We start from the raw sequence: 24706 nt of genomic DNA, 5'->3' as shown, positions 1-24706 counted from the left end.
TCAATTTCCAAGGGCAGTGCCTCCAGGCCTCACAGTCTAACATCTCAGGAACTGAGTGGGAGAGGGGCTGTAAGGGACCATGGTGACAGAGGGTGAGGAAGCCTTTTCGGAAATGTCAGAATTAAAGTTGGGAGTTGCTGTTCTACCGGTGGACCAAGAAAAACTGAAAGGTAGAGAAAGAGGGACAGAGAACCAGACTAGAGAATTAAGAGAAGGTTCTGGGGAGGCATGGAGAGATACACGAAGAGAGAAAGGGAGGTAAGGGAAAGAGTAGAGAGGAGAGGAGTGAAGAAAGAAGGGGAAGAAGGAAAGAATGAAGAAAGCCAGGATAGAAAGAGGAAAGAGAGGGAAGGAAGGAAAGGAAAAGAGAAAAGGAAAGAAAGTAAAGAAGAAGGAAGAAAAAAGGAAGGAGGAGGAAGGAAGGAAAGAAAGAAGAGGAAGGGAGGAAAAGGAAGAAGAGAAGGGAAAAAAGTTTAGAAAGAAGGGAAGAAAAGGAAGGAAAGATAGAAAAAAGAAAGACAAGAAAGGAAGAGAAAAGAAGTAAGAAAGAAAAGAAGGAAAATAAGAAAAAAGAGAAGACTGCCAGCGGGAAAGAAAGAGCAATCACATAAAAACACAGATATCCAACATCGTGCTGGTGAGACGCCTCTTCTGGCTTAAAACGAAATGAAAACAGTCACAGGCGAAGCAGGGGAAAGTGCCGGCAAAGCGTGGGCTCCTCGCAGGCAGCTCCGGGCTCTCTCCGGCCGCAAGCGACCAAGGCAGCGCGGCCAGGGAGCGCGGAGACCCGGAGGCGAGCCGAGCCGAGCGGCGGACTCTCCAGCACCGCCCGGCCCCGCAGCGGCCGCCGCCACCGCTTCCCGGCTCTTCTGCTTAGGGCTCGCCTCCCCGGCCGCGGTCCCCGAGCGGTACCCACCTCTGCGCCGCCGTGTTGGCGTCCAGCACCCCGGCGCCCTGCATCCACGTCCGCACCGCGTTCATGCCGCTGCCCAGCGGCTCTTCCTTCATGCTGCTTCCACTCCGTTGGATGCTTTCCTGAATCCCAAACATGAAAACAACCTTTTCTTGTGGAAAATCTCCTCCCCCTTGAAAATATTGAAAAAAAAAAAAAAAAAAAAAGGGAAAGAAAAACGCCAGCCAGAGATTTTTTTTTTTTTTTTGAGACGATGAACTCGTGCTGGAAGATCAAGGCGGGCTGGAAAGCAAATTTTTTAAAAAATGTAAACCTTCGCTCAAAACTGAGCGATAACCAAAAAAAAAAAAAAAAAAAAAAAAAAAGGAGAAAAAAAAAAAAGAAGGGAAAATCCAACGAAAAGACCAAAATAAAAAAATAGAGATGTATGCTTGGCTGTTGGGGGTTGTTTGGTTGGTTAATTTTTGGTTTGGGTGCTTTTTTTTTTTTTTTTTTGCCTTTTTTTTTTTTTTTTTTGCTTTTTTTTTTTTTTTTTTTTTTTTTTTTTTGTAATGATCACAGGCCGGTGGAGGACAGGAGGGGCTGGAGTTTCCTTTTGTAGAGGTACCCTTCACTTGAAGAAGCAGGAAGAAAAAAAAAAGCCCTGATGGCAATTTAAGAAACAATAGACTCAACTCGCGCTGCCGGCTTTGCTACTTGAAGTGTCATTTTCCACAACCAGGCAAGTTTTTTCCTCTCTCTCTCTCTCTCTCTCTCTCTCTCTTTTTCCTCCTTCTCTCCCAACCAAAGATGTTTCTTTCCTTTCAGTGCGTATAGATGAGGAGGACGCTGGTTGCCGTAGACAGATACACCAGAGAGGAAGAGTGGGGTGGGGGGAAGGGGGGAGAGAGGGAAAGAGGAAGGGGGGGAGGGAAAGACAGAGAGAGAGAGAGAAAGAGAGAGAGGAGAGGGAGAAAGAGAGAGGGGTGGACCCTGCTGGATGGAGATTCTGTTTTCTCCTTGCTAAAATAGAAGTGATTTGCAGGCTTTCCCTATGGAATCCAGTTTGACTCTCCCCAGAGCTAAACACAGGCACACTAACCCCAAAGGGAGGAGGCGGGGCTCGCGCCTCACAGGCCTACCCCTTCATTTGCATAACGTCATCCTTCCGCCTCGCTGCAGCCAATCGTGGCTCAAAGAGCTTGCTGGCTCGCCGCGCCGGGCCACGCTCCCTCATTAACATCCCTCTCCGGGTGGCGCAGGGGAGCTAGCCAAAGTTCCTCGCAAAGTGGCGAGCGAAGGATCGCTGAACACCGGCGTCTATGCTGGGGAAAAGCTGGGCTAAGCTGGGCAGACCCGGGCTGGAAAGGGGAAACAGACGCAAGGGAAGGGCGATATTTTTCTCGGGGATTTGAGCTGGGTTCTGCATCCTGGTCGTTGCGGTCCATTTAGCATCCTCGCCACGCCCTGAGCGCGCTCGCGGTGCACGGACTGCGCACTCCCTGGGCTGATGCTGCGTCCTGCTCCGCTGTTCTGGGACGTCGGGGGCAAAAGAGGAGACGGGAGAGTCCGGGCAGGAAAAGCAGGACGCGTGTCCCAGGTGCCCACCTCTTCGCTTTGAGGAGGGGGTGGTGGGGTGGAAAAATGGGTGCTCGAGATTGGGGCGGGAGATCGCCGAGGGCACTTGTCTCCACGCCGGGAGAGGTGGGTGAACCCTGGGCCCTGGCAAGCGAGGCTCTGTGGGTCCCCCAGGGAGTAGGGGGACCCGGACTCTGCCCGTAGTCTGGTTTACCAATGGTTCTCGCTCAGTCGCTAGTCCCGAGGCCGCCGGTGTTAGGAACTATCCTCAACAAGCTCAGCTATCTCGAGTAATCCGCGGGATATGTAAACGGTGGACTGAATGCAATACTGTCACGGAGTTGTATCGGGATGCATTTTAAAATTTATTCAGATTCAATTCCCAACCCCTCACCCTTGTCCCAAGGTGGTTTTTTCTTTAGAGTAACTACCAAAGCAACAACTTCTCTGATTACTTGGTTATTTGATGTAGGATTTCTCTCTTCCTCATTCCTTCTGTTAAAATGGGGGACTTGAACAAACCCTCCCCAACTTCTGCTCCTGCCAGTTGTCCAGAAAGCGAGAGATTGAGTTAAGAAGGTGGGGGAGAAGGGTAGGAGAGAGGGAGGGAGAAATGCTCTCCTACCTCAGACCTTTCTTTATATAAGCTTGTGGCTGGCAAAGAAAATAGCTGGAGGTTTCTGGGTAATGTGCCCCATCATTTTTTAGCAGGTTGTAACCTCTAATAAGCACATGGTGAACTTCTGTTTCATTGCCCTCAAAGGAACTCCCTGACTGCAGCCAAATCTGCTAAGGACTCCTTAGGGGAAATTCTCTGCCAGAAATCCAGGTCCCCTTTCTGCTGGCCTTCCTTGGCCCTTTGATTTAGGAAGCTCATGGGGTCAGTGACGGAACAGTACACATGCCCCTGTTGAATGGATGCAGACAGGCAAGAATTATGCTTTGTGTTCTTGGCAAAGAAGGAAAGTGAGAGCCACTTCCTGATTCCTAAAGCAGGGTTGGGGGGGGGGGCGCTGTTTCAGACTTGCGAGTACATGGCCACTGTTTTCAAACACTACTTTATCTTTGTGCATAAAGCCTGTCCAGATCCCATACCATTTATTGGGGCCATTAACGTGCTGAGTACTTTGTCCCTGGTAATAATTAATAATTTAATTCAATCTCCATCAAGACACTCTTGAAGAGATCTCTCTGAATCATCAGGATCCCCATAGCATCTACCAGAGTTCCTGAGACATAGCATGCTTTCAGGGTGGTTATGTTGGTGAAGAGTTTGGAAGGATTATATGTTTGTGGGGAGAGCAAAGGGGGGAGGTGGACATTCTACATCTCTGTAGAATTTAAATGCTCCAAGCTTAACTTCCAAGACCCAAAGAGTCCCCAGAGCCAATACCTTCCCCTTCTTGGACCATCCACTGCCTTCTCTAAGGGGATCCTTCAGGCAAGGGAGACCAGGAAGCAGAGGCTACCCTTCTACCAATGAGTCCCAGACACCCACAGCAAAAGACTCAAGTCTCCCTCTCCTTAATTGCTAGAGCCTCCATTTTACTCTCCAGTGAACTATATTCAGGACTCCAAGTTGAGTCTGGTGAAGTACATACCCCAGTGACGGGGAACACACATCGTGATGGGGATCGGATCACTGCCAAAGGGAAGCAGCAAAGGTACCAGAGAAAGGAGAGACACAGCCACTGTGAGGACCAGAATCAGTGTGAAGCACACAAAAGATGGATTTCTAGGGGGTCAGGCAAACTCAAGAAACACTCTGCAAATGTTGTGTTTGTGGAGAGGCCTAAATCTCCCTGTTGTGGAAGGGAAGTGGGCCCAGAGAAAGAAGACTTCAGCAGCCCAATTCCTTCCCCAGTGTAGGTACTCTCCAGAAACTAAATAAGAGAGAGGCCATCTCCACATCTGCCAGACCACCAAAGGAAGAAAAACAAAAGAGGGCAGGAATATTTTGATAAGACCAATTCCCTTTGGCAGTGAGAAGCAGCAAATACTTCACCTGGGAGGATGAGTGACTTTCTTTTAATCAAGCAAAGTGTATTCATAGCTTTTCTTCTTCTTTCTCAGCCACTAATAAAGGTTTAAGTAAGAAGGAAACTAAAGAGAAGGTAGAAAGAGACAGAGAGGGTGACAGAAAACTGGAAACAACACCCAGGCCAGCAGAGTAGTAAGTTTTTGTGGATTTCCTCTGGTGAATATTGAACTAATGATTGCAATTTTAAACTTTGAAAAATTCCTTAAACACTCATCAATCATCCCCCATGTGGGGTTAGCATCACCTCCAGAAGGCCAAGCGTGTGTGTGGACGGGTACTGTAAAGTTGTACTGAGACTAACTTCATCTTTTTAATATTATAGTCCAGTTCTGTGAAGAAAAACACTGTATGTGTAGCATTGCCCAGCCTTCATAGGATATCTGTGATATGACTTTAGGGTGGCTTATAACAGTAATCCCCAAATCCCTCTCATCAGCCTAATCATATGGGGAAATGCAGATTTCCAGGCATTGTCTGGACCTCCAGAATTAGGGAGGAAAAAGGTTGGGGGGGGGAGACTTGTGCATAAGAAAAATATACAGCAAAATGGATTTACATGTGGAAGAAGCAATTGGAAAGGCTTGATATTTCCCCTGGAGTTAAGTGTCCCGCTGAGCTTCTCAGAGTTCTTCCGAAGAGGTGAGGGTTAGGGTCCCCTCAGTCCTTCTTCATTGCTCCAAACAGTAGACAGGGCTACCCAGGCTTCAGGGTCCTAGCGTTGGACAAAGCTCAGACCTGGGGAGCAAGACCATCCTCCACCCCGAACTTTGAAATCTTCTCACTCTTGGCTATCCCAGTCCTCTTAAGTCACAAGGTATCAATTCCGTTTCGCAAGGGCATCAGTTGCCTCAGTAACTTCCGGGAGGCGCAGGTGAGAACACAGGCGTCCCTTCTTCCGCCGCCCCCCGCCCCGCAAAGAGCAGAAAAGGGATCAATACAGCGGAACTAGAACTAGCGGGACGTCCCGGAGAAAGAGGGAATCTTCTCGGCTCGTCCGCCCCCAGGAGGCCAGACTCGGGACCTGTCACTTAAAAAATTCCCTCCGTCTACGTTTCCCTTCCGAAGACGCGCCCCCAGAAGGGCCGCCTGCCCGGGGAAATGCCCCCCTTCCTTTGGCGGCTAGTCAGAGACCGCTGAGAGAGAGACGAAAGAAAAGACGCCTTCTTCGGTGCCGGGAAGAAGGGAAAGGGAAAGGAGAGGCGATGTAGGCCAAAGGCTCCGAAGTCTCTTCGGCAGGCGGCTGCTCTGAAGGCGTCGTCTAGCGGCCTGGAGTCGCAGCGGGGGTGGGCAGGGGTCAAGGCGCTGCCCGCAGGAGAAGAAGGCTCCGGGTGCGTGGGGGCGCCGAGCGCTGGGAGAGCGAGCCCCCGAGCGGGCGCAGCGGGGCCTGGCTCCCGAGCTGTACCCAGAGGCCGGCCCCAGTGGCCCCGCCACTCGCCCACGAAACCCTGCCGCTGCCCCTCTAAGACCTTTACCCGCTGCCCTCGGAGAACGTGTAAGAGCAGCAGGTCAGGGTTCCACCAGAAGTCCGTCTGTCCGACGTCCTTGCTCTGAGCCTTCTGGGCAAGCGGTAAAGGGAGTGGGGCATTCCTTCGGACCCTGATGCCTGTTTCAGACCCCCCCCCCCCCGCCCGCAGTGCTGCAGAGGCGGCCGGGTTTGCTCGCCCCGTATAGCTGACATTCCCAGTCCCTGGAACGCTCGTTTCCCCCATAGTACTGGCGGGGAAACTGAGGCTGCGAGAGGGACAAAGACACCCACAGACAGCTAGGACAAGGGCTTGGGGCAAGAAGCTCGAACCAACTTTTCCCGGATCGAGCCTGCAAACTCGCAAGGGTTTCCCCTGGGGCGGTCCCCAGATAATAATAGATAGCATTTGTTGAAGGCTTTACGGGCATAAACTCACTGAATTCCCACAAGACAAAGAAGGCAGGTAAAATGGCCCCTATTTTACAGGTGAGGAAACTGGCCCCTTGTGATTGAAATGAAACAACCTGTCCATCGCCTCGCCGCAAATAAAGTCTCCAAGCCCAAATTTCCCGTCTGTGTCCTTAGGGTAATATCCAAACCACCCACCCAGCCGCCGCGCATTATCTCTGGAGTTTGCCTTGGAGCTTCCCCCGCCCCCCACCCGCCCCGCCTTCGCCACTGGGCTCGCAGATTCTGTGGCTCTGGAGCCCATAGGTATCCCGGGTGACAAAGGAGCATGGGCTCGAGTTGCTGTCCCAGGGCAGGCAGCAGAAGAGAGGGAGGAGGGGGAAACGGTTCTGCAGAGTTCTAATGCGTGGGCTGGCCGCACATTCCCGCGGGCAGATACCGACACGCGTCTTTCCCCGCAGACGCAGGCGGGGCGCGCCAGGGTGGTGCCAACTTCAGCCCAGGCTCTGCGGCTTTTGCTCGGTGACCTCCATTCAGCCGCTTCTCCTAGTCCTAGCTGAGGTCTTAGAGCTCCTGGCGCATGCAGAGTCGCCTAATTGATCTAGATTAAACAAGACTTTTTGGGGATGCCTGCGACGCCCATCAGAGGGCAGAAATCTGTACACCTGCGGATGCACTTTAATAGAGGAAGACCATATGGCCTTGGCAATGACCAAAGACAGCTAAAAACTGAAATTATTCTGAGCCGGGAGAATACAGTTGGAGACCCAGCCGAAAAGGTTGTCCTGGGGCGCGACCCATACCCCACCCTTGGCCCTTCCCCCGCAGTCCTCCAACCCTCTTGCTAGAAGTCTGAACAGCGAAGAGCCCTCGCTCCTGCTGCGGAAAGAGGCTCCAGGATGCTAGAAGGGAGCATCCCGGCTGTTTGGAAATTAGTATCTCTTCGGTAGTTCAAACTTAAAAGGAGGAAACTGAGGCCTGCGAGATTTGGAGGCGAAGAGGAAACATAGGCCTCTTTACTTAGGGGAAAGTAAGAGAAGAAAGGGGAAGTCTTGCAAAGGAGCTCGTGATGCCTGGGTCACAAAAAGTTCACACTTGTATTTTCTTTGAATCACAATCCACTACATATTTAGGCACCGTTCGACCCTTCGAAGTTTTTATTGGACACTGAGAAGCGAGATGAGTGTGGTGTGAGCGTGCAAATTTGTTTGTATAAAGGAAGAGTGGCTGCATGTTTGTGGGCCTGTGCGATACGTTGGAGTGTATGCCAGTGAGTGACAGCGCGCACCTGGGTGCGCGTGTGCGCCGGTGCTTGAGCAGGATTGTCGCACACAAGCGTGAGTACCCGGGGAGCATGTGAAGAGCGTGCGTATGTGTTACGTCTAGATGTGTCTCATATATGTGTGTGCGTGTGCAGAAATACTGCGTGTGCAAGAGCATCGTACACTTGTGTATGAGCCTGAGTTTACATGTGGTTCGTTTGTCCGTGTGTGCATGTGAAACCCAGCAAGGAGGTCCCAAAAATCTCCGGTCCCGTCAAAGGAAAGGCACAGGCAGAAACGCGGACTGAGCACCCGAAAGCAGAAGTCGAAACTGCAGCTGCTCCTTTGGTCTGCAGGTAGCAAGGAGCCACCTACCGGACGCGGGACTGGCCCGGAGGCCGTGGGTTCGCGCCCGGCTCGGCTCCGGGCAGGCGAGGCAAATTCCTGCTGGGGCCCACAAATTACCGGGACTGCGCTCGCAATGATCCCTGCTGGGCAATTTCGAGATCTTAATTGTTCCTCGCGGACAGTTTCTGATTATTGATACCGTGTGTTCTAAAAGAGACCGCTTCCGGGTTATTTGCTTATGTTTTTATTATCTTTATCGCCGTCATTATTTGGTGACTGAGTGAAGATAGTGCCAAACCCACCGACACAGCCCTATCCCGCCTCTCGGAGGCTGCCGCCCACGTGCGGGAGCCCGCGGACGCCGGAACCTTCCCTTACATGGAGCCACAGCGCCACCTCGCGATCCCCAGCTTCCCTCCGGTCACTGCCACCCAAGGCAGAGCCTCTCCTGGTCTAGGCCCCCAACTCCCAGTACTGGACGGCTTGCCCTTCGCCTTCACCTTTCCTCTTTCCCTCACCAGAACGTTTCACTTCGCTAGAGCCTTGAGATTCCCCAAACATACGTTGCTGAGCACCTTTGTACACTACCGGAATGCCAACACCTTTCAGAACCACCTGGAAAAGTTCTGTTCTCCTTTAAACCACTAGCACAAAAGTTCACCTCTTTCATGAAACCCTTCCAAAGCCGGTCTAGGCAGTGCGGATTCCTGATTTCCGTGGTGCTCCTATCACATTGGACAGGAAATCTTGTTCAGGTGTCCCTTTCCTCTCCCCAATGAGGGAACTTACCTACAGTATTTTTTGCCTATAGCAAAAACAATAACAGTAAAACCTGCTATTAACTGAACGCACTCTGTGGAGCATTATATATAGTGTGCTATGTTAAACACCTTATCATCTCGCTTTATTTTCCCAGCTAAACCATGGAGTGAACATCAATATAATTCTCCAGTTTGCAGAGGAGGCCAGAGAGTTCCTGTCCAGGGTTGCATTGCAGAGCTCAACCCAAGGTTGTCTGATTTTTCTTAATTTCTTTTTTTTTCTTTAGATTTTTAATTTATTTACTTGACAGAGAGAGAGAGAGAGATCACAAGTAGGCAGAGAAGCAGTCAGTGAGAGGGGGGAAGCAGGCTCCCTGATGAGCAGAGAGCCCGATGCTGATGCCAGGCTTGATCCCAGGACCCTGAGATCAAGACCTGAGCCGAAGGCTCACTCAGCCACCCAGGTGCCCCCTTAATCTCTTTTCTTAGCCTCTGTGCCTTGCAGACTTACTCAGCTCCATATCCACAGGCTTTAAGACAGGACCAGGCACAGAGTGGACATTCATATATTTATGAATAAATGAACCACAGCCAATATAACTTTTTCTTCTCCAATGGAGTTGGGCTAGAAAAACACTGGACCTAACAGACACCTTGATTGAAAGGTTACCCCAGGGCTTTATCCCAAAAGAGTGTTCCACCAGTAATGAGCTAGATGACATTGGTCAAGTCACTTCATTTAGAAGTAGGTTGGCTGTATTAAACGAGGGGAAAAAGGGAGATACTTGATATAAACACTTGTTCTATAATCAATATACTTTACTTTCAGTAAAAGTTGGCTATTCATATAATCATTAATGATAATTTTAGAAACTAAACCACCAGAAACAAAACTGACTTACCCCTAGTCACATAGAATTCACCATACCTCTGTATAAAATTATCTCATTATTATATCTTCATTTTTATCTTGGACATAAAATATGTAATAAAATATGTTTAGTTTATTGTGGTTGGGGTGTTAATGTTAACCCTGCTCTGTTATAAAATTTTAAGGGGCAGGGGAGGAAGATATAATTAAACAGTAAATCAGCAGGCTTTGACTCACCTTTTCCTCCTGTTTTGTAGCTTTTTACCAAGAAAGATTTAAAGAAAGACTATAAAAGTGCTTATTATTCTGGAAAGTACAAAACTCTATTTTTTAATTCAGGGGACATTCTGAGCTAGTTTGAGTTTTCCCCATTTGAAACACTTTGCTGCTAGTAATACACCAAAAGTTTAAAAATATGTATCTAAGCAAATCATTGTACCTAAATAAAAAGCAAATGAAGTTTGTTTAAACATATTCCAGACATCAGACATTTCCCAAAAAAGCTAAGTTTTAGAGGTTCAGGTTCTCTTTTTAGAGTGACTCATTAAATAATTACTGCTATTAACAGTTGAAGTGAAGATGAACTTTTCTATCTGATCAGGCTCTAACTTTCCTACTATCAAATTATTTTATAAAGACTATTGACCAATATAGTTATGAAACAAAAAGAGTCTGATAAAATCCACAAAAGGCATAAATGTGTCTCCCCATGTAGCTGGCCCGCGGTGCATTTCCAGAAACTTTATCCCAGTCCCAATTTATTTTAATTCATTTGTACCTGCTTCCCATTCTATGCAATACTCTTGTACGCAGATGAAGAAATGAATTCAGGAAACTTTACCTGCAGCAAATTAATGTGTTAAGATTTTACTGTATAGCTGACAGATATTTTACTATCCTTGATTGGGGATTTGAGTCATACTGATGGTGAGACATTGTCTTTTTGACAGTTTGGGGAAGGAGCATGTCTGTTCTGTTTTCCTCTCTTCTTTGTTTCTAAAACGGTAGCCATTAGAGATGTTCACCAAAATTACGGCTTTCCTTCTTCCAGGTACATAGTAAGAGTAGAATATTCTGATTCTTCTGCCTTTAGATGCGACCCTGTGGTTTGCTTCAATAAATGAGGAATCATCAGTGATAAGTGTTATTTAGAGGCAAAAGCCTTTAGAGCCAATGTGCAAGTCACCACATCCCCTTCACTGTGCCATAGCTGCGGGCAGCTCCCATATGGGGTTTCCTTCAGCTGGCTGCTCTTCACAAAGCTAATGTGGAAGAGAGACCCCTCCACCCACAGTGAACATTAACATGACTGTGAAATAATCTTTTGTTACTGTAAGTCCTAGAGTTTTTTTTTTTTTATGGAGTGTAACTGAGCCTTTCCTGACTAATATGCCTAGGAAGGTAACTCATCTTTCCTTTCCATTTCTTTCTTTCTCTATATCTTTATTTCTCCCTTTCCGTCTTGGTCTCTCTCTTTCTCCCTTTCTTTCTTTCTTGGTTAAAACTATTCTCCCAGAGTGAAAGAGTTCCATACCTAATTAAATAATCATAAAATGCAATTAATTCATTCTATCTCATTTTTTTATTCAATCCAGACTTCTCCTGTAGGTCAAAACATCATGTAGAAAACTCTGAAATGGGCAAAACAACTGAACTTTAGAAGTCCTGAAAAGGAATCTCAGAATCATGGCTGGACCTCCCCAGGAATTTCTGGGGGGCCCTTTGCCTGCCTGCAGATACACAGTGAAGGGTCTGCCAAAGGCTCCTGTTCAAAGAGATTTTACTCGTGATTCTATGAGGGGGCAGAGAAACATCACTTCCTTCAGTGTCTTCATTTCCATAACTTCAGTATGGTGAAAGGGAAAAATATTTGGCTAATCAACTTATATTTAAGGAACATGACCCAGGGCAAGTTATTTAATTTTTCTAGAGCTTACTTTCTTCATCTGGAAAATAAGAGTGTGAGACAAGATCATCTTCAGGACACCATCCAGTTCTACTAAGCTGGAATTCTGAGAAATCCAAGTGATAGCGGTCTCAGGAGTTGATGCGACAGTATGAAGAATCTTCTTGTTTCTATCCTCAGCACTAGTGTGTGAAACATTTTCCATTTTCATGCTGATCCCAATGTAAAACAACTGCTTCTTGGGCAAGATAGATAGTGCTTTTTTTTTCTTCAACCTCAATTTTTCTTTTTTTTAAAAGTGGGACGTATAGATTCGGGACCACGTAAAATGCTTTGTCACTTTCTAGCCAAGAGGGAAAATCTGCTTTTTTATTCAAGAAGTATTCTCTTCAGGTTTTATTATCAGACTACCTAAAGAAATTTCTTGTGAATTTTTAGGAAACTTGTATGACAAAATATGGATTGTGTGACACATGCTGTAGGGTGAAATCGTTACTATATGTTCTTTATCGTTAGTGCGGTAGGACTGATTGTCAGAAACAATACTATTACCTTCCTTTGGATAATAATTTACAGCTGACAAAGAGGTTTCACATCATTTATTGACTTGATTCCTCTCAACGAACCATGCAGCTGACATTTCTCCCCCATTTCACAGAGGAGGAGCTGAGGGTTAGATCTGCCCATGTCGCGTGACTAGCAAGCAGCAGGGTTTGGCTAGAACCCAAGGACCACCGCTGCCTATGAAATTAATTAAGAAAGCTTTGTGCAACTTTACTGGGGAATAGAAAGTTTGAAACCAGGCCACAGGACACTCCCTTACAGAAAGATGCAGACAATATTTCTCTCAACCAATTCCTGTTTCTCTCTTGTCTGGGCACCCCCAAAGACTGTAGTCATCTCCTTGAACTTAGGTGTGGTCATCTGACTTACTTGAGCCAGAGCATTTACTTCAAGGTAAGAGAACCCCGAGGGGACTCACTCCCCTTGACCAGGGAGTTACTGAGGGTAGTTCCGTCAGTGTGGACCCTGCTGTCATGATCACAATGAACAGAATTCTTCAGCAATATGCAACAGATCGAATGTAAGCAAGGGGGTTTAAGCCACCGGAACTTGAGGCTTGTTTGTTACTGCAGCTTTCCATAGTCTATCCTGACTGGTCCAGTTTCCTAATTTGAAATTAAATATTTTGTAAAAGAGAACTCTCTCTGTTGGGTGGACTCTTCTAAACTTGAGTTATGGACACATACCGTTTAGAAGGAAAATATTCTTCTGGATCTCTCATGTCTTTATTTAAATTCATTTTATGAGGGTAAAAGAGTGATGGGCACTAAGGGGGGTACATGTTGGGATGAGCGCTGGGTGTTAAACGCAACTGATGGATTGTTGAGCACTGCATCAGAAACATAGGATGTACTATATGCTGGCTGACAACATAATAAAAAAAAAAGAAAAATTCATTTTAGTATCTTATTTAAATATGCACAAGCATAAAACGAGGGACACATTCTTTATGCAGATAACATTTGAACAACTGTGTGAAACCAAATTACGAAGTTAATGAAAAAGAAAAACTGCACAAAACCAAAGATTTATAAATGAATGAAAAATAACATGTGCAAGATAACATTCTGTAGAAACGAAATTGCCACTTAAATATCAACATCGTTCTGAGTTCAGTAAAGTAGATTCTTTTGCAAGTGGCCTGTCTATATAATTATGTCCCGTGTAATGTTTTAATTCTTCTGCCACTTTTCTCTTTTTTCTTGAAACTACCTCAAAGCAGTCCTGAATTCATAAGGTGTAGGAAAAGCTTAACAGTTTCATTTCAATATCAAGTCTGTCTCTGTCCTTTATTTAATCAGCCTAGACAATGAGAAATCACTATTGGCATCAATAAACCCAGAGTAAAATTTGAGCTTGGAAATTTTGTGGCAGTACTGAGTTTTAAGGTAAGTATCCAGATAAGTCTTAACTTTTTAAATGACTTCTCTGTAATGACTCAGCTGTAATTAACAGCTATTTTGAGGAGCAAGGAGGATAGAGTGAATGGAAGACTCTAGGACAGTACCAGTGTGGGAGAACTCCTGTATGTTTTCCTCTTGGACCACCAGGAGACCGAATTTCTCAGTTTCCCTAGCACCTACTCTGGCTATATGGCTGAGTTCTTGTCAAGAAAATGTAGGCAGGATTGATGGAAGCCATTTCCAGACATAGCTCATAAAAACCTCCCACACAGTCTTCCACTCCTTTTCTTCCCCCTTCTGGAGGCTGAATCAGAAAATCCAAGACAAGATTCCAATGCTATAGGGCAAGGCTCATAAAATAATCTGTAAAGATCCTGATAGGCAATATTTTAGGTTTTATGAGCCATAGAGTCCCTGTTACAAGTACTGCACTCTGCTATTCTTGTGTAAGAGCAGCTAAAAAGCACAAGTTATACATGATGAATAAGTATGGCTGTGTTCCAATAAAACTTTATTTACAAAAAAAAAAATGTGCAAAAACTGTAGATCAAATTTGGTCCATGAGCCATCGTTGGTGACCCTGCTCTAGAATATGTCAAAATCAGAAGGTAGGAGGCATCTAGTCCTTAAATGACTGCATGAGGAGATAAAATTCATACAAGCAAGAAATAAACTTCTGTTATGTCAAGTCATTGAGATTTAAGAGTGTTTCAGCATTAACTGAATACTCCAATATTGTTGGAAGAGGTCATCCAGGGGACGTGACCTCAGGTTGACCCATGAACTGGACCTTGGCAATCAGAGGCTCTCCTCATTCCCTCCCCTGCACTACCATTCCCACAATAGGAACTCTTTTCAAGGACGCAGCCTTGAAACTTAAGGTTCGGGTGGGTGGGTGCAGAGATTTACTTGTCTTGTTACCTCCCAAGGCACGCTCATGTGTAAGTTCCAATGTTTATGAAAACTTCCACCTTGTAATCCAAGAGCGTCACCTACCAAGAGCGGTCTGACTCTTCCTTTGGCTTCTCCTCCCCCTCCATGTGTGGGAGCCAGCGCTAGATTTGACTCAGAACACTCCTGAGGTTTCAAACCAACCAATATAGTACCTGATCACATAGGCAGCTTTGTAAAAATACTAGATTTATAGACATTCCCTTCTTCCCCACGTCCCTGTGAAGACAGGCTTATTCATTTGTCATAGAACCTTCCCAATACATGTTAATGGAATAAATAAAACACCTCCGGATCAATAATCATCTGTGTGAAGCATGCATATCATACAATGTCTATGATAGTTCCGTCGTCACTGTCACGGCTCTCCATCCCGCCACCTAAATGCATCTAGAGGCATATCTGAATTGTGTTGTATCCCCTTCCAAATAACCACAGACTCACATTTGGGGACAGTTTGCACTGGGTTCATTGGTTCACTTTACGTGAACAGTCTCTGGGATACGTTGCAGCGTGAGCGTTGGGTTGTTGCTCTGCTGCTCTGTGATCACCCTCGACCGCCCATCACCTGCAATGCTGCTAATACACCACCATTGTAGCACAGCATTTTTATTCCTAATTTATAATCAGGGAGCCTGAGACTCAGAGGGGTTAAAGAACTTTTCCAAAATCGTATGTTGGCAAGATCAGAAACCTAGACCTGCCTGAGTCCCCAACATCACGCTGTCAATGGTTGAATTTTGCAGCCTCTGGAATCTTATCCACCTTCCCTACTTGAAATGTATTTGTTGGGGAACAATTAACCTCAGGATGAGTCATTTGTCACCATTCTGTGTGCGTTTCAAATTTTCCCATTACACAAGGAAAAATGAGAAAAATATGTCCTAGATAACGCAGAGAAAAATGCTGCATTGTCTTAATTGCCTTTCTATTTCAATCAAGGAAGGCATTTAATTATTTCTGAACTATATTCAAAACTCTCTCTCTCAAGAATATTACTCTCCCCAGGTGGGTTAAGCAAACCTATGCAAAATATTTCTCAAGTCTGAACACTAGTATCAAACATTTATTGAATATTTTTATATGCCAGTAACTATTTAAATTCTCTCCATTTATGATCTCATATATTCCTCCTAGAGAATCTATAAGGTGGAAATAGTCATTATTCTCCAGGAAACTGAGATACAGAGAAGTTAGAGAGCTTGTCCAACTTCCAAAGGCAGTAAGTGGTGAAGTCAACATTCCATCCCAGCACCCCCCCACCCTGGAAGGCCATATTGCTGCCTTCACCCCTCTGCTATGCTGACTCTGAAGAGAGAGATCCTTCCCCCTTTGAGTATATGGCAAAGCCAGTGGGGAAGACTCATGCAAGATGACTTGAATCAGCTACTCAAGGTCCACTCAGAACCTCAAGCCTCTAGAATTTGAGGTGGGTTATTTCAAGGCTATGGAGTCAAGAAGGGCAGAATCTGTCCAGCTTCTTGCCCAACCTGAGGCAAGAAGCTCTTGTTGTTCCTGAACACCACTGTCTTGGGCCCTGAAACTTAGTGTACGAAGTTGATTTTTTTTTTAAAGATTTTATTTATTTATTTGACAGAGAGAGAGAGAGACGGCGAGAGAAGGAACACAAGCAGGGGGAATAGGAGAAGGAGAAGCAGGCTCCCTGCTGAGCAGAGAGCCTGATATGAGGCTCCATCCCTGGACCCTGGGATCATGACCAGAGCTGAAGGCAGATGCTCAACCAACTGAGCCACCCAGATGCTCCTATTTTTACCATTTTAATGAAAATATTCTATTTCATTAACTTTGTGTAAGGGCATGTTTGAGTAAAAATCGATGTTTTTCAAATGTGAAATACAGCTTCCACTCCTAATCAACAAGGGCAATTGTGGATTCCTGGTTTGTCTTTGAAGGCTTCTATTCACAAGTCTAATCACCTGTTCCAATGAACCTATTTTATCTCCAGGAAATATGTTGACACTTAAAAAAAATGTATAAGATCAGCTTCTTGGTGGCTCAGTCGGTTGAGCATCTGCCTTTGGCTCAGGTCATGTCCCAGTGTCCTGGGATTGAGCCCCACATCTCATTGGGCTCCCTGCTCAGTGGGAAGCCTTCTTCTTCCCCGCCCCCCCCCCCCCCGCTTGTGTTCCCTCTCTCTCTCTGTCAAATAAATAAATAAAATCTTTTTAAAAAATCATTTTCTTACATTAAGATTTGTGAAAATCATTCATTCTTGAGATATGCAACCAGATGCTTAATAAAGACTTGAACCATACTCTTAAAGTCCTGGAATTAGGTAAAAAATTTAAACAAAGTTCATTTTCTCTTCCTTTTTCCTTTGTCCATGCTAGTCCATGGCCATGTGTATAGTGTACAGTCTTTCGCAAGCATTTACACACTCCAATTTCATTTTGTTCTGGAAAGACCATAGACATGTTTGAGGGTGTGAGAGACTAAAAATAGTATCATCGGGCTTCCATTTTCCGATCATGGCAGCTGTCATTCAGATCAACACCTTCCTCCTCTGCCCCATCCCCCTCCCCACTAGTTCAAATAGTTTTTAGATCTCCACCACCACCACCACAAAAATGGTAGTGCCAAAACAATAGTGGGGAGTTTCTAGGCCAGTTTTTGAACAAACACCTGTAATCAGAGAGTAGTGGACCATTGGACACTGTAGCACTTATGCCCCCAAAGCATTTCTGGTTCCCGTTCACTTGGGCTTCTGTGCAGGGGCTGCATGGGGTGGGGAGCAGCAACAATGGTTGAGGCTCAGAGCCCATCCAAGGGGGGAAATTTTCAGGAGACCTCTTCGCAGGAAGCTTGGGTTTCAAAGAGATACATTATCAATGTCAGAGCAAAGTTCATCTAAACTTATTCCACTTCCTACAAAGCCAGGAGACTTTTGGCCCCAGGCTGGCCACCAGGAGGGTTTATACTCAGATACTCACAGCCTGAGCTGGTTACAGAACCTTAAATTGTGAAAGAGTTTAAGGTGGTAGCCAACTGCTAACACATCCAGGAAGTCAACAAGCAACCCCAAAGCATCTCGGGGACAGGTAGACCTGGGCCAGGCCTTGGTTATTCCTACAAATAACTTTGCAAGGGAAAGAAGGCAAGCAATCCCAGATTAGCAGAAACACAAGGAAATAGTATGTAATGAAATCCAGCAGAACCCACAGAAAACAGAAACACACCAGCACTCTGTTCAGACTTGGAAAGTACAGGACAGACTAAAATATCATCAAAATTGCCGTGCTTAAAGAAACAAATGACAAACTGATAACATCTGCAGGAAACAGATACATTATTGAAAACATTATATTGTAGCAAACTATAAAATTTGTCATAGCAAATTGGAAAAAGAAACAGAACTTCTATAAATAAATACTAAAATAACAAATGTTAGTGAAGGGATTTAAGAGCAGAATGGATAAAACAGAGGGAGAGGTAATAAACAGATAAACGGGAAGGTTTTAGATACAAAATTATATATAATTGTACATACAGATTATATACAACATAATATATAATATATTAGATATAAATTAGAATAAACTATCCAGTGTGAAACAAGGAGTAGTAGATAAAGAGAGAGTAAGACACAAGGGGGATATAATGAGAAATCTAGCATACATTTGATTAAGGCCTTGGAAGGAAAAGAAAGAGAGGATGAGACAGAAGAAACATTTGAGGAGAACATCACCAAGAATTTTCCAGAACTGAAGAAACACATTAATCAATAGATCAAAAAGATCTAGGGAACCCCAAGATAATAATTTTTAAAATCTGCTCAGAGGGTAAATTCTAGACTTCTCATCACAAAGAAAAAGTTTTTACAACTATGTGAGAGGATAGATGTTAGGTAAGCTTATTATGGAAACCATTTCACAATACTCAGGAATCCAAGTCGTTATGCTGTAAACTTAAGTATATGCAATGTTATATGTCAATAGTATCTCAATAAAATGGAAGGGAGGAAGAGGGGGAAATCTACAACTAGATGCATGATAGTGAAATTACAGAGGAACAAAGGTAAAGAGAAAAACCTCAGGCAGCCAGAGGAAAAAAGACAAGTTACCTTTAAAAGCTTGGTAGTTAGACTGACTTCTAAGAGACAGTTCTCGTTCACAGCGAGAACGGAAGGCAGAAGACAGTGAGTGGACTTGTATTTTCAACGTATAAATTGAGTGCAATGGCCACCATAGTTAGAATTCTGCGCCCAGTGAAAACCCAACTAAACCTGTGAGAAGTTGTCAACAGCAGGTTCTCACTTGAGGACCCCCGTGGATGTGTTTCAGGCAGAAAGACGATGGACCTGGAAAAAAGATCTGAGACGCAAGAAAGTTAGTGGGACAAAGAAAGTGGAGAGTGTGGTTAAATAAAATAAGCATAGACTGTATAAAATAGTATTGAAAATTTCTAGTGGGGAAAAAAGGGATTAACTTAACAAAAGCATATGAGTTGGAAGAGGGATAAAGGAGAAGGAATGAAAGGTTCTGACTTGCAGTTTCCTTGTGCTCCTTGTTTGTCCTGGAGAGGGTGAAGGTTCTTGGAACTTCTAGACTCAGTTTCATTAATTATGCAGGTTGTGACTTCTACGATGTATTTAGACTGGAAGGGCCGTCATAACAAACTACCACATACTGACTGGCATGAAACAACAGAAATTTATTTTCTCAGTTCTGAAGCCTGGAAATCCAAAATCAAGGTGTTGGCAGAGCCATGTGCCCTCTGAAGTCTCTTCACAGTCTTTCCTTGGGTAGCCCCAGGCTGGTGGCATCCTACCTCTGAGCTCCATCTCTGCCTTCACGTGGACATCTCCCTCCTGTGAGTTTCTGCCCCCTCTTCTTGTAAGGACACCAGTTGTACTGGATTAGCACCCACTCGAATGACCTCATTTAACTTGATGACATCTTCAAGATCCTATTCACAAATCAGGTCACAGTCACAGGTCCCAGGGGTTAAGACTTCAATATAATTGGGGGGTGAGGGAACACAATCTAACCCATAAATAATATAATAATGAAAACTGTAGAAATAGAGTATGTTTCCTCTAAACTAGTAGAAGAAAATGAGTTCAAGATTAAAAACAATATTGATATCAAAACCTAACAAGAACATCGTGAGAAAGGAATATTACAGGTTAATCTTATTTAGGAACATAGATTTTGTTAAAGATTTATTTATTATTTTAGAGAGAGCATGAGTCAGGGGAGGCACAGAGGGAAAGAGAGAGAAGCAGACTTCCCCTTGAGCAGGAAGTCCACTTAAGGGTTCAATTCCAAGACCCTGAGATCATGACCTGAGCCAAAACCAGCAGTCTGAGACTCAACTGAATGAGTCATGCAGGCGCCCCTTTGAATACAGATTTAAAAAAAAAAAAATGTTAACAAAACATTAACAAATCAAATTCACACTACATAGAAAGGATATCTCATCAATGAGTAGAGTTTAGCCTTTGATTTTGAGGTCAATGCAACATAATGAAAATCAAGTAATACAATTTACCACATTAATAGATTAAAAGAGAAAACTCATGTTATCATCCTCGCAAAAGAGAAAATAGACGCTGATACAGGTAATAATAGTACCTACCTTCTAGAGCTCTTGTGATGATGAAGTGACCCTGTATCACTTAAAACCATGCCTGGCACACAGCAAACACTCAATAGCACGTTATCTGTTGTTGTGATTCATCAACTCCAGCAGGCATTTCATACACACACACACACATACGCACACGCACACACACACGCATGCGCAAGACAGTAGAATGAAATAAGAAAGTGCACCCTCATTATGATTCAGACAAACACAAAATAAAACCAGGATAAGATACTATTATACCCACCAAATAAGTGAAAGTTAAGAAGTCTGATGATACCAAGCAATGCCTCATACCTGTAGGAACCAAAGCAGTCTAGCATGATCTACAAAGCCTTTTACACTCTAATCCAGAAATTCCACTTCCAGGAATATGCTCTATAGAAATGAATGTTCAATCAGCCTACATTCCAGAGATAAACCCCACTTGGTCATAACATAGAATCCTTTTCACATACTGCTGAATTTAACTTGCTAATATTTTGTTGAGAACTTTTGTATCTATGCTTATAGATGATCTGCAGTTTCTTTTTCTGTGAGGTCTTTGTCTGATTTTGGCAACAGGGTAACAGTGGCCCCATAGAATGAATTGAGAACTGTTCCCTCCTCCTCTATTTTTGGAGCAAGGTTGTGAAGGATTGGTATTATTTCTTCTTTAAATATTTGATATAACTTACCAGTAAAAGTCATCTGGTTCTGGACTTTTCTCTGTGGGACTATCCTTACTTGCTAATTCAATTTCTTTATTTCTCTCTTCTGAAAAATTTTGGGGGCACACGTAAGAGTGTCAAGTGTTGAAGTCTTGTGCTCTCCAAGCAGGTTTTTTTTTCTTTCTTTCTTTCTTTTTAATTGTACTAAAACATACATAACATAAAACTTACCATCTTAACCATTCTTAAGTGTACAATTCAGTAGTGTTAAGTACATTCACATTGTAATGCAACCAAACTCCAGAACATATTTATCTTTTAAAACTGAAACCCTTTAAACAACACCCATTCTTCTGTCTCCCAGCCTGTGGAAACTACCATTCCACTTTCCATCCCTATGACTCTGACTATTCCACCCTATAGAAATGTCTTTTTATGACTGACTTATTTCACTTAACATACCGTCCTCAAGTTTCACGCACGGTGTGGCATGTATTCGAGCTTCTCTATTTCCGGGCTGAACAATGTTCAGTTGCATGTATATGCCATGTTTGGCTTATCCACTCATTTTGTTAATGAATGCTTGAGTTACTTCCACTTTATGACAACTGTGAATAAAGCTGTTATGAACATGGAAGTTCAATTTCTTTGTTTCTAACAGGTCTATCCACAGTCTTTATTTATTTTTTCAGTTTGGCAATTCGTGTCTGTTTAGGAATGTGTCTGTTTCATCTACATTGTCCAACTGGTTGGTGTAAGTTATTCATAATATGACCATGTCATCCTCATAGTGTTTTTTAGGAATGGTAGTGATGTCTGCTCTTCATTCCTGGTTTTTGGTAGTTTATGTCTTCCCTTTTATATGTCAGACTTGCAAAGGATTTGCCGATTTTGCTAATATCAAAAATTGAACTTTTTTGGTTTCATTGACTTTTCTCTACTGGGAGGGGGAGTTCTACTACATTGATTTCTGCTCTATTCTTTACTATTTATCTCCTTCTGCTTATAGTTTCTTAAGAAAGAAGTTTAGGTTACTGATTGGAAGCATTTATTCTTTTCTGATATAGACATTCAAATCTAAAATTTTCCCCCACAGTTCTTTTTTAATACATCCCCTAAGTCCCATACATTCCTTTGTTATATTGTGTTTTCATTCTCATTCAGTTAAAAAAAAATGTTTTGACTTCCCTTGTGTTTTCTTCCTTGACCCAGGGACTACTTGGAAGTGTGTTGTGTAATTTCCCAATATTTGAGGTTTACCCAGAATTCTTTCTGTTGTGGATCCCTAATTCAATTCTCTTCTGGTCAGAGAATAAACTTTGTATGATTTCAATCTTTTAAAATGTATTGAACCCACAGCTAGCATCAATCATATTGAATGGGGAAAAACTGAAAGCTTTCCCGCTAAGGTCAGGAACAAGACAATGATGTCCACTCTCACCACTTGTATCCAACATATTACTGGAAGTCCTGGCCACAGCACTCAAGCAAGAAAAAGGGAATAAAAGGCATCCAAATTAGTAAGGAAAAAGTAAACCTTTCATTATTTGCAGATGACATGATATTCTCCATAGAAAACCCTGAAGACTCCACCAAAAAACTATTAGAACTGATAAATGGATTCAGTAAGGTCACAGGATATAAAATTAATGTACAGAAATTCACTGCATCCCTATACACTAATAATGAAGCAATGGAAAGAAATTAAGAAAAGAATCCCACTTATAATCACACAAAAATAATAAAATAGGAATATTTTATTCCTACAATAAATTAGGAATATTTGTATTTTCCTATATATATTTATATTTATTATTCCTATAATAAATTAGAAATAGGAAATTAGGAATCAACTTAACCAAGGAGGTGAAAGACCCATACTCTGAAAACTACAAAACACTGATGAAAAAGAGTCAAGACGACATGAACAAACAGAAAGATATTCCATGCTTATGGACTGGAAGAACAAATACTGTTAAAATGTCTACACTACCCAAAGCAATGTACAGATTTAATGCAATTGCTTTCAAAATACCAACAACATTTTCCACAGAAATAGAAAAAATAATCCTAAAATTTGCATGGAAACACAAAAAGCCCAGAATAGCCAAAACAATCTTGAAAAAGAAAAACAAATCTAGAGATATCACAACTCCAGATTTCAAGTTATACTACAAAGTTGTAGTAATCAAAACAGTATGATACTGGCACAAAAACAGACACATAGATCAACAGAACAGCGTCGGAAGCCCAGAAACAAGCCCACAATTATATGGTCAATTGATCTTCAACAAAGCAGAAAAGAATATCCAATGGGGAAAAGATAGAAAACAAATGGTGTTGGGAAAACTGGACAGCCACATGCAGAAGAATGAAACTGGACCATCTTCTTACACCATACTCAAAAACAAACTCAAAACGGATTAAAGACCTAACTGTGAGACCTGAAACCATAAAAATCCTAGAGGAGAGCATAGGCAATAATTTCTCTGACATCAGTCATAGCAACATTTTCTAGATATGTCTCTTGAGGCCAGGGAAATACAAGCAAAAATAAACTATTGGGACTATGTCAAAATAAAAATCGTCTGCACAGTGAAGAAAACAATCAACCAAACTAAAAGACAACCTAATGAATGGGAGAAGCTATTTGCAATGACATGGCTGATAAAGAATTTGTACCCAAAATATATAGAGAACTTACACATTTCAGCACCCAAAAAACCCCTAATAATCCATTTTTTTAAATGGATAGAAGACATGAACAAACATTTCTCCAAAGAAGACATCCAGATGACCAACAGACACATGAAAAGATGCTCAGCATCACTCATTGGCGGGGAAATGCAAATTGAAACAATAATGATATATCATCTCACACCTGTGAGAACAGCTAAAATAAAAAAAAATGCCCGAGACAACAAGCATTGGTGAGGATGTGGAGAAAAAAGAATGCTCATGTACTGTTGGTGGAAATGCAGACTGGTGCAGCCACTGAGGAAGACAGTATGGAGTTTCCTCATGGAAATTAAAAATAGAACTACCCTACGATCCAGTAATCCCACTACTGGGCATTTACAGTAGAATACAAAGACACTAATTCAAAAGGATAGATGCATCCCTATGTTTACTGCAGCATTCTTTACAATAGCCAAATTATGGAAGCAGCCCAAGTGTCCACTGACAGATGCATGGATAAAGAAGATACGAGATATACACGTACTACTGAATCACTATTTCATACACCTGAAACTAATATAACACTGTATGTTAACTATACTGAAATTAAAATTTAAAAAGTTAATAAAAATCAAAAAATCAAAATGAAATGCACTGAGATTTATTTTGTGACTCACTACAGGGTCTAGCCGGAAGAACGTTACATGTACATTTGAACAAAACACACATTCTGCCCCTATGGCTGTGTCACATGGAGACATTCCTCTTAAATCGTGGGCAGCTTGCTAGACCATTGCTTGCCTCAGATAGGGCCATAAGCTCAGGCTGGTGGCCCGCTGCTGGCCTTCCCTGCCTGCTTGGCACCAAGATTACCGCTCGCACGGACAATGCTCCAAATCCGAAGTCCGTTCTGGTGGCGGCAGCAGTGCCGCCGGCTGTCCCCGACCCCACCCCGGGGTCCCTAAGCCCACAGACCTGGGGCTTAGGGAAAGGGTGAGAGCGACTCCGGCAACAATGTCACAGGTTCATAAATCTCACCCAGAGTTCAAGGGAGCTCATCGGTGCGTGGTATGTCTCTGATCCTCGCCAGAGCGCTGCAGGGGTTGTGTTTGAACTTTTAACCACCCGAGTAGCTGTTTTCGAGGGCAAGATTTTGTCAGCCTTCTCACGCCATCATGCCAGAAATTGGAGGTCTTCCAACATACTCTTTTTTTTTTTTTAAAGATTTTATTTATTTATTTGAGAGAGAGAGATCACAAGTAGATAGTGAGGCAGGCAGAGACAGAGAGAGGGAAGCAGGCTCCCTGCTGAGCAGAGAGC

At 43.5% G+C, this 24706-nt stretch overlaps 1 protein-coding gene across 6 annotated transcripts in view; it reads right to left on the bottom strand.

Annotated features, from left to right (window-relative positions):
• Positions 1 to 1101, bottom strand: part of EBF1 (EBF transcription factor 1) — a 387643-nt gene extending 386542 nt beyond the window's left edge. For 4 of the 6 annotated variants that reach the window (XM_046001043.1, XM_046001040.1, XM_046001044.1 and 1 more), the window contains exon 1: positions 917 to 1100. In XM_046001043.1, coding sequence (XP_045856999.1) covers positions 917 to 1050 — 134 coding nt within the window. In that variant the 5' untranslated portion in view covers positions 1051 to 1100. Of the gene's footprint in view, positions 1 to 916 lie in introns of all 6 variants that reach the window. The other 2 variants (XM_046001039.1, XM_046001042.1) reach the window with 1 other exon arrangement.
• Positions 1102 to 24706: the final 23605 nt, after the last annotated feature.

Source organism: Meles meles, chromosome 3 (assembly GCF_922984935.1).
Source record: "Meles meles chromosome 3, mMelMel3.1 paternal haplotype, whole genome shotgun sequence".
Classification (NCBI taxonomy): domain Eukaryota; kingdom Metazoa; phylum Chordata; class Mammalia; order Carnivora; family Mustelidae; genus Meles; species Meles meles.
Note: the sequence above shows the minus strand (reverse complement) of the source record. Positions and strands in the feature narration are given on the sequence as shown.